Raw genomic sequence first — 10,711 nt, 5'->3', positions numbered from 1 at the left:
AGCTGTGGTCGTCCACATGGATAGATGAGATAACTGCTCCACCGTGCGGAGAAAATGTGGTACGGCCACTAAGATGAGAAAGCTCTTCATGGATGTCCACGGGACAAAAATGGATATAAGGAATGCTGAACTGGAAAGAACAGTGATCCCCAGTGTGTGTAATCCCACTATAGTTTACCCATTAATAAATAAAATAAACATAATCATGAATCTGACCTTTTATGCCATGAACTATGTTAAGAAATTGTTACTTTATTACAGAAGAATCTGAAATCCACTTGCTGTCGGAACTAAAGGAACAATTCTAAAACTTGAAAAGAATAACTACACCAAGGTCTGAACTGTGTTTTATCATTTTGTTTTATTATTTTTACATTTCACAAATATTTTGACTGGCCTAAAACCATTCTTTTTACTAAAGCAGAACATAGCACAGTGTCCACTAGATAAACATTTGTATTCAACATGAAAAACATTTAGGGAAATGAAAACTTTCATTTAGGTTTTACATTTTAATCAAAATCTTCAAATATTTAAATCACAAAATGGAAAAAGATGTGAGCCTAAGAAGAAGTTTCAGTAGGTATACAACATCTTAGATGCTGTCCAATGCATCTCAATAATAAAAACTTCAGAAAATATCTGTCAAACTCTTGTGAAAAGTATTGCTTTATTGTTCCTAATATGGCTAAGGAAAACTTTCTCCAGGATCCAGTTGTCCATATGATGTTACTCTATAAACAAGCTTCAGTTTAAAGCTTTCAACAAATTCTGTTTAACAGCAATAGTTCATGAGAACATTTTTTTCTGTTTTGGCACAAATTTATTCCTACACTGAGCGCTTGTATTGACAGTATGTGCAGCCTTGTAGTGAGCAATATGTAAACAAAATTTTTATATTTATCATAGTGTGTATCCTCGGGAGGAAAAGCAAAATAAATCCTGTTGCTTCCTCCGTGTTTGGCCCTACCATGAGATATGAAGTTTTTACAAAAGAAACAAAAGACAGGGAAAGTTCCGGAGGGGAAAGAGTATCAGTAGTCCTCGGCTGGAAAAGACAAAAAGGTTCATTAACCAGATGAAAAACGGGGTAAACCAATGAAAAGGAGGAGCATGCGATCCCCTTATGGTTGGCAGAGGGATGAGAGAGAGAAAAAAAAAAAAGTCAGCATGCACACACTCGGTCGGACTGGGGCTTACTTTCGATGGTGAGAATACAGGTGCTGGCGGCTGTGCCCCGGCTGTTAACGGCTTTGCACATGTACTCTCCCTCATCCTCTGGGAAGGTCTCTGGCAGGTAGAGGCAGTAGGTCTCACCCCTCTCTATGTACTGATAGTCCTCACAGTCTTGAAGCATCTCGCCCTCAAACCACCAGGTGACCTCGGGCTTAGGCTCACCGGTAATTTTCACAGTGAACCGGACTGGCTCGCCGTCTACCACCGACTGGTTTTTCAACGGCTTTTTAAACCAGGGAGCACCTGACCTAGCATGGTCCTCCTCATCCTCATAGGCTGCGGAGCCATTGATAATGCTTCCCTCTTCCTCTTCTTCTTCCTCCTTTTTCTAATAAAACACATGACAAAACCCATTTCACCCATTTCACAAGTACATAAAAAACAATAACATAAAAAAAACAAAAAAAAACAAAGCAACCTTCAAATCCATGCAGCTCTGTCATGCATTAACAGTGTTCGGGTTTAGAGATGTCCGCACACAGGTTAGCTCTCGAACAACGGGGTCCACACAAGATTTACTTTTTGAAGAGCTGCATCAATCTCTTGTTGCTCAAATTGCATCCTCTGTAATTTCTGCTCCTCAATTCGTCTCCTCTGTTCCTCCTCTCTCGCCTTCGCCATTTGCTCAAACCGTGCTCGCATGTCCACCTTCTGCCTGAATGGAGCGTCCTCCACTTTAACCGGGCTTCCTTTGTCCTCCTCATCGTCCTGTGAGAACGAAAACCACGAATGTTCAAATGAAACCCATGAGAGGTGCTGATGTCAAATGATTCTAAGGTTCGGGCAGCGGCTTTAAATATCTCACTTTTAATTCTGAATGAAATGTGCTGTGATCAGCAGAGCGTGACCGTACCTCCTGGCACCGCTCAGCCTCCCTCTCTTTTATCTCCAGATCCATGGCCTTCCTCTTGGCTCTCTCCTCTTCAATCTTTTTCTGGATCTCTTCTTCGGTAAGCTGCTTTATTTTCTCAAACTTCGATTTCAAGTTCTTGGCCTGGATGGAGCCGGTTCTCTTCAGCTTTGTCAGCTCTTCGTACTCTGTGCTGACTATGCCCGAGCTTTCGTTGATCTCTTCCTGAAAAAAAACCCCCAAAAAAACAAATCTCAGAACAGAATGTCAGCTGAACCTAAGTTTAAGAATATAAAATATACTACTATAAAATGATCCTAGTCAGCTGCAGTTATCCTGCCATTAGCTAAAGAGTTACGAATACTTTCGCACGTGCGCATCTTAAATATGATATCCATACAAAATCCATAGAACACCCAAATCAAGTCCATGCATGGCATATTTGAGGGGCGTGTGATACTGACCTCTCCCATCTCTTGTCGGAGCTGCTCAAACTCTTTCTTTTCCATTTCCAGTTTCTTGCGACGTGCCTCCTCTTTGCGTTTCCTCTCCGCCTCTTCCTTCATCCTCAGCATCTCTTCAAAGTTGATTTCCAGTTTCCCAGGATGCAACGCTTCCTGAGACTCACTCTTTACCATCTCTTGATCTTCATCGAGCACCTGTGGGCGGAGCATTTGACGTATTCACATTACCACAACAGTAAGCAATTCAGTCAGAACACTCCTTTTTTACAAGTCAAAATAACTTAAGTTGATGTATAGTCCTATCGTATAGGCCTACACATGTATAATAGACTGAAACCAAAAAAGTCTAATCACATAAGAATCCCCAGACATAGTTTGCAGTTTCATGCACATCACCATTCAATTCAATGAGGAAACATGGGTAAGTATACATTAAGATAGCAGAAAGCTCCTCATACACAATAGACCAGTAAGCAAGTATGACATGTAGGCTATCTATGCAAGCTCTTTTTGCGCAAATATGAGTGTAAGAATTCTCCTCAAGCTCTTATGGTAATTTGCTATTTTTAAAAGAATCTTCATTTGAAAAAGTGTCTTACTTCTCCTTCTCCATATCCAGTCATAGATTTTTCCTGATCCAGGACAGGGCTCTTGAAGACACAATTTGACAGAGAAGCATGGCATAGAATACCATTTGAGCACATTCATACAAATATTAGATGATTGTATGGTGATATTAGACATTGTGAAATGCATTAGGTAACTGAAAAACCAAAAAAAAAACCCTAATTGATGTTAGCTGAAATACATTGACTTTTCAGATGTGCTCAGATGATATCAGATATAAAGCAGAGCGCAACACATTCACCATGCAACATTCTATCCACTTGGCTACAATGTATACTCAAAAATGTATAAGATTCCATCCACTTGGTTACATTGTATACTCAAAAATATATAAGATTCCATCCATATGTTACATTGTAAATTTAAAAATGTATAACATTCCAACCACTTGGTTAAACTGTACACTCAAAAATCTACTTAACATTCTGTTCAGCCATTATAAGCTAAAGTCCAAAGATACTTAATTCACAAAGACTACAGGAGCAGGAGAAGTTATCATATGGCCTTGTCTTTATATTGGTGTCGTTGCTGAATTGCAGTTAGCGCAGGACACTGACAAATAGCCAAGTCCATGCAACTATGAAACATTGTTCATTTTGCCCTACCATGTTCTTGCGAGCCTCAGCAAAGAGTCTTTTCTCCTCCTCCAGCCGACGTTTGGCCTCCTCTTCCTTCTTCCGCTGTTCCTCCTCGCGTCTCTGACGTTCAAGCTCCTCAAAGCTGATGGCCAGTTTGCCAGGCTTAGTTCCATCTGAGCTCATCATGGCCAACAAGATGTCATCGTCATCATCTATAACCTGAAAAAACACATTTAGAGAATTAAAACCACTGATGTTTACAATGGTTGATGTAAAAAAATTGTTTGAACTTTGTGACCAAAATAATCCCTGATAACAGTGAGTCTTAGTTCTGGCTTTTAGAGTCAGTTCCTCGGTGATCTTAGATCATCTCCTTCAATTCATTTGTGGAGCTTCACTAACCATGCTCTTCCTGGCCTCGGCAAAGGCCTTCCTCTCCTCCTCGATGCGTCTCCTCCTCTCCTCTTCCACTCGTTTTTGCTCCTCCTCCAATCTCTGTCTCTCCAGTTCCTCAAAGCTCAGTCTGAGCTTGCCTGGTCTGAACTCCTCTTTATCGCCCTGAACACTCTGCTCCTCATCATCATCCTGAGCCTGCAATTTAAAAAAAAAAAAACACAGTCAACACCAATTATTTTTGACTAAAGGCCTATGCACAAATGTTTTCTATTCACGCTCTGCACTGGATCACATCACAGTAAATGTAGGTGATAGGACAGATTATTCCCATTATTATGGGATTTCCTGAATAAGTTAGAATAGGAATAGGAAGAATAGGAAGACATTATTCCCTGCATTGTTGGGGCAAACATAATTCGACAACTTTTTGCAATGATTTGAATATTTCCCTGTATGTGTGTAAATGCCTAATGTGTCAAATGCTTAATGTGTAACGTTCTATGTTCCATATACAATGTCAATGCTGTGAAAAGAACTCCTACCATCCCCAGTTTGGCTTCCTCGAATGCTTTCTTCTCCTCCTTCAGACGACGTCTGGCTTCCTCCTCAGCTTGCTTTCTCTGCTGTTCCTGACGCTCTTTCTCTTGTTCCTCAAATGTCAGCTTCAGTTTGCCAGGGGTTACCTGCTCCTTCTCTTTGGGTGGAGCATCTTCATCTTCTTGCTTTAAACAGTGAGGCCACATTCACTTTACTCCTCTTTTTATATTACTGAACAATGACACTGAGGCACCATAAACATTTACATTTCACGTATCAGGTCAAAATGCTGCAAATATCAGATGATGTTGTGTTTTCTCCAAATCTATTGTCCCCATTCCTCACTGATCTATGTTGTTAGAAACTTCTGAGGTCATAGTCATTGTCTGCTTCCCTGCCTGGGTCCCCTGACGTGCGTGTTACCTGTGAGACAATGGAGCGTCGCTTGGCCTCGCGGAAAGAGCGCCTGTGTTCATCGTATCTCTTCTTTTTCTCCTCCTCAGACTTCTTCTTCAGCTCCTCCTCTCTACTCTTCTCCATGTCTTCAAAGTTGATCTTGATCTTGCCTGGATTTTTGTGGGGCTTTGCTGGAACCACCCTTACCAGAATGGTATCGTCCCCTTCCTGCGTTCAGATATAAGAAATAACCATTGTCAGGACCATACAAAGACGTTTTTGGTGAAAAATCAATTGTCAGATGTATAGATCATATGAAAGTTATGAGATCAAATCAAGCAGAAACGTTTACAAATTCTTCCACATGAACCATTTTTCATTGTTTTTCGTTATCTTTAAACTAAACTCATTGCTAAACTCATGAAATGTACTCTGTGGGTTGTGATTCAGTTGTATATGTAACCAGTGGGTAAACAGAAGTATCTACGTGTGATAAAAGTACAGAAAGACAACCCGAAGCCATAATAACGGATTCTCTCTCAGACAGACTTCAGATAAGAGCAGTCGACAGAGGACATTCTTATGGCCTGACTGTTTCCATTTGCTCTGAACTAGAAGGAGATAGGAGTTTCTAATTTTGTCAGAAAGTGCTGCTGGAGAGAGGCAAATTTAGTCAGTGAGTGGTGTGGGAAACAGTTGCCTGTCACATGTTGTCCACACTTGGCAGTTTTATTGGCACCAGTTTCAGGTCTCTGATCTGTGCCATAGCACTAAAATTAACATACAACGTCAAACCCACATTGTTTATGGATAACATAGACTGGTTACAAGGGGACAATGGACATTTTAAGAGCTGTTGTAATCTGGTCAAACTAACTGTAGCACTTACTTCAGGTTGCTTATTGGTCAATGCTTGTTGACCTACATGGCTCCAGATGAATTCACTTCAAAAAATTGTCATTAGACTTTAGAATTTTGACATGACATGAACATTTTCATATTTTTAAGAGTTACCATAGAGTTTCAAAAATAAATCTCTGTTTATTCACCTGATATTAACATTAATTTAATCATTAATTACCAACTCATCTCCATTGCTATTTATTTTAACGATTGTAGAACTCAAACAGAGAACACAATTATACCCAACCTCCTCCCACTCACTCTCCACTCTAACAGACAGAAACAAGTGATTTTAACGCACAACACTTAGATATGACTGCTTCAAAAGATATGAGACTCTTTCTATCTAGATTTATCAATGACCATTTTCATAGTTTACTGGTTCCACTTGAACACTCTGAGCTAATACACCTCTTTGACTGCAGAATAGGTGTGAATACCTGAAGCTAGCAATAGTTCTGTGAGGGTTCATCTAAAAGACCTATAAGCCTAGACCTCCATTAGAGACACCCGGAGGACCAACATTCAAATGGCATGTACTAAGTATGGTTTGCCAGTATAATGTCATAGCGTTATTTTAAGTCCTTTCTTGGACTCTTTAGCTGTCTCTCAACTAGGGTTGTGGACCGTACAACAGAAAAGCTTGTTCAGGAGAGTGTAAACAATATGTCCAGAACCGTCCTTAAAACTCATGCAACAATTCTTGTTTCTGTCCAGGGAATGGGAGAAAACCCCATTTACGTAGTCAGAGCCAACATCAAGGGCCAAGCTTGAGAATAACCTGGATTAGTTGGAACTCCATTCCGCTCTTCTGTGGGATTTTCATTTAATCCACAGAATAGATAAAGCTTTGATATAGTACTTAAAATAATTCATCGGGCTGGTAGAAGTGTATTACCTGAATGATTGAACAAACATTTGAAACAATGCTCTCCCCAGTTGCAAAATCGAATATTTGAGCGGAATACTAAACTCTCTTCCATATTTCCGGGAGCTAATGTTTTCTCCATGCTTTGGCTTACCTCCTCGGCTTTCTTGGCGAGCTCCTTTTGGATCTTGGCCTTCTCCATGGCTTCTTGAGCTGCACGCTTTTTTCTCTCTTCCTCTGTTCTCTTTCTCTCTTCTTCCTGCCTCTGTTTCTCCATCTCAGCGAATTTCCCCTTCACGCTGCCTGTGGACAAGCATAACCAACATTTTGGTCACCCTAACGAGATTAGAGCGCAATGACTGAAACAGGATCGTCTCCCCTACGCATCCTCAAGACAGCAAACCCAAACTGTTCGACTTCCCTTGGTGACCTACCTGTAATTTTAGGAACGTATGTTTTCTCTACTTTGGCTGGTTTCACCTCTTCCTCTTCATCGCTGGAGGCGAGGAGTTCTTTTATCTGCGACGGATCAGACACAGAGTTGCCGTGAGGTTAGGGTTTATCTGGGATCATCTGCTTTACACGATTGCCACCTCAGAAGCCATGCTGGTACCAGCAAGCCTTGGGGCCTAATCCTTGTAAGAGCAGGCACACATGACCCGCTACAGGCTTGCTGATTGGAGCTCCTCAGTGTGTCAAGGGCAAGGATCAAAACACTGAACAGGCAGTGGGGGGTCATCACAGACATGCCATTGACGGATGTTTAACCGATTAACCGGCCGGTCTTTTTAATGGATTCCGTGTGTGTGTATCACTTTAAATGCTCCGAATCAGTCTGAGTTGTTATTTAGTAGAAGCAAATCACAAACTAACATCCAGATGACAACTGATGTGTCAGTCTGCAATGCAATGCAATGGCGCACATGCTGTGATTTGAACAGGCATGCAAATGTGCTTGTAAACTATATATCAGGAAGGGCACATCAGCAAGGCTAATGAAGTCTGAGCGTTGACCTGCTGCTTCCGTCGGCTCCACTCTCTCTCTTTGACGTACTGATCCTTCCGTTTCTTTCTCTCGTCCTCACTCCTTTTCCTATTACGATCCTCCCTGGCCTTCTGCATGGCCTCAAATTTATTCTTAACATCCCCCTTCCCCAGTTTGGGCACATAGCTTCGCTGCACTGGCTTAGATGTACTGAGCAGTTTCTGTAGTGTGACCAGTAAATGGCGGTACAAAAAAAAAAAAAAAAGAATAGTTAAGATAAGATATTTAAAGCAGAAGCTAATATAGTTAAGATAAGGTATCAAAACAAAGTTCTGACATGAAAGGAAAACACAGCAGAGTAGAAATAACCTTAAGTCTATTTAAAGGGGGTCGATGTTTAATAAGGCACTCTGCATGAAAGATACGAGGTGATACCCGACCTGTACTCTGTGTCAAAATCGAGGTTACTTAAGGTGATCAACTTCCTTACCTCTTGTTTCATTGCCACATCAGACATGTTTGTCAAATCTTTTTCTTGTGACTCATCGCCGATATTTCCCAAATCTTTCAGGCTTGTTATCTCTGTCACATTAGCCACATTATTCTTCTGTACGTCATCACTCTTGTTTTCCTTGGCAGACTTCTTTGAATCTTTTCTGGATCTCTTGGTTCCCTTTTCAGACTTCTCTGTCACGTCTTCGGACTGATTCGTCTCTTTGGTCGGTTCTTCTGTCTCTTTGGCAGACTTAGTCTCTTCAGTTATATCTGACACACCGTTCATATCTGCTTCTTCAGTCATGCAGCCCACATCGGTCATGTCTCCTACATTGTTCTGGTCCACCACATCGGTCATGCTTGCCACATCGGTCATGTTTTCTCCTCTTAGACACGATGACAGGGCCTATGGTGAAATCCTTTGATGAAGCCTAAATAAGGAGAGAGGTCTATATTGAGCAATTGTCTAAGCATGAGAAATATAGGCTACAGTCAGTATCTCTCTAAGAGTTTTTTTTTCAGAATTTTTTTTTATTGATTTGGTATTCAGAGTGTGATTATAGTCTTGTTTGTATTTTGAAATTGGAGACGATGACAGAATCACAGGAAACTGGACAGGTTTTAGTTCCTTGTAAAGTCTGAGGTGTGAACACTGCTACACTGAGCTATAAGAGACTGCATGAGTTTATCAGATCTGTGTTTACATCCTGGTAGAAGCGAAAACGTAGTCACTTGCACCCACAAAAATAAGTTGTGAAAAAAATGTAGTATTTAGTACAGATGAAGAGTTAAAGAACTTTCAGTAAGACATTTGTTACAATGTCAGAAGATACAAGTGGAGGAAGTGGGGGGTTGGGTTTTGGAGGGGAGAGGGGGGGGGGGGGGCGGTGGAGGACTGCCCTCATCGGGATGGGACACAGCACAATATCCAGACCCTAATTATATCCCACTTCTGTGTCCGGGACATGTGATCACGGCTATTTTGGATGAGAGTTATGCGGCCGGCTGGAGGGGAGGTCGGTCAGCAGCACCCACACGGTACACTTCAGCCCCTTGACATAATGGCCCAGAGCACCGCGGAGGACATTTCTAGGTGTTTTTCCTCCTCAAAGGGGTATCTCATTTCTCAGAGTGCAATACTACACCACAGAGAGTGAAATAAAAACGCCGTACAGTATATTTATAATCTGGATCAGCATCCTCGCCAGTCTTATTGTGTTTTAGTGAGTTCAGATCATCTATAACCCTTTAGGTTCTCTCCTACGAGTAAAATACACATTTATGTAAGGTAGACCACTGCGGAAATATGGCATATACCACAATTCCATTTTGGATAACATACACTGGGTTGGTCCATATTACCATTTTATTACGACCTCTACTAATAACCCTACAAAGTATGATGTGTGCATCGCTGACATTTCCATCAACTGTTCAGTTTTAAAACTGTCTAACAGTCATAACCCATATTTCACAAACTGCAACCTGATGCTCTTATGGAGGAAATGCTGACACTATGGTATCTAATCAAGTCTCCTTACTTAACCATATGATGTTATTCTGCTGTTTCAGAGCAGGATGAACATGCAGAAAAGTTCTGCCATAGAAGTTATCGATTTTGTTTCCTGTATTTTCTACTTTCACATTCTTTATTGTGCACTTATCTTCCTGAGGTTTAGTGTGTTTAACCACTTGAACAGATACTACAGAATCCGTCGTGTTCACAGTTTAGGATAGTCACCGTGGTCCTCTAAGGAGGGCCTGGGCAAAATACTTTTGTAGTGGAACAATCTAAATAATTGAATGTTATCATAAGCTTTGCTTCTGTAAAGTTCTTAATGGGTATGCTTAATTAAACCATTAGCAAGGGTGTTGAGGGAGTTCAACAGTAACTGAAGCGTCTAGAATCAAGAGTTCACTACCGGCAGCATTTCCCTCTGGACCTAAATGTAGTCGAAACAGTTATTCTGCCCAGAGTTTAGTTCAGAGACTAGTTGGACTCATTGTATGTGTATATTTACTGAGTATCATTCAGCGAGATTTAGACATTTAAAATGTCACACAAACTCTGTCACTGCACATCAAATGATATGATTCATCTCCAGCATCTTTGAGACCCAGCCGACATCTGGATACTGGAAAAGGTCTGATCTGTCCACTCAACATTTGTCCAAGATTAGTTGACCTGCCTTCTGAATCACACTTAACCTATAAATACAGGCCTGTGGAAGTTTCTACCTATTTCTGGCTAACGTAAGCAAATTCAGCTGTCACCAAATATTGTGATAGTTTATTGAAAATGAAAGCCACCTTGTCTTTGTTAAAAAAAGAAAAAAGAAAAAAAAACATAATACGTTATATGTAACATATTTCCCA

The 10,711-nt window shown here is 40.9% G+C and overlaps 1 protein-coding gene across 1 annotated transcript; it reads right to left on the bottom strand.

Moving 5' to 3' along the window:
- Positions 1–1,034: 1,034 nt before the first annotated feature.
- On the bottom strand, positions 1,035–8,621 carry nexn (nexilin (F actin binding protein)). The gene is made up of 15 exons (XM_030784373.1): positions 8,535–8,621; positions 8,331–8,462; positions 7,870–8,061; positions 7,290–7,374; positions 7,010–7,158; positions 5,112–5,312; positions 4,694–4,873; positions 4,158–4,346; positions 3,783–3,974; positions 3,150–3,200; positions 2,551–2,745; positions 2,090–2,311; positions 1,756–1,944; positions 1,201–1,564; positions 1,035–1,048 (listed from the first exon to the last, which is right to left on the bottom strand). The coding sequence occupies exons 1-15, from the start codon at positions 8,619–8,621 to the stop codon at positions 1,035–1,037; spliced, it is 2,442 nt and encodes an 813-aa protein (XP_030640233.1).
- Between the last annotated feature and the right edge of the window lie 2,090 nt (positions 8,622–10,711).

This window comes from Chanos chanos, chromosome 9 (assembly GCF_902362185.1).
Source record: "Chanos chanos chromosome 9, fChaCha1.1, whole genome shotgun sequence".
Classification (NCBI taxonomy): Eukaryota; Metazoa; Chordata; class Actinopteri; order Gonorynchiformes; family Chanidae; genus Chanos; species Chanos chanos.
Note: the sequence above shows the minus strand (reverse complement) of the source record. Positions and strands in the feature narration are given on the sequence as shown.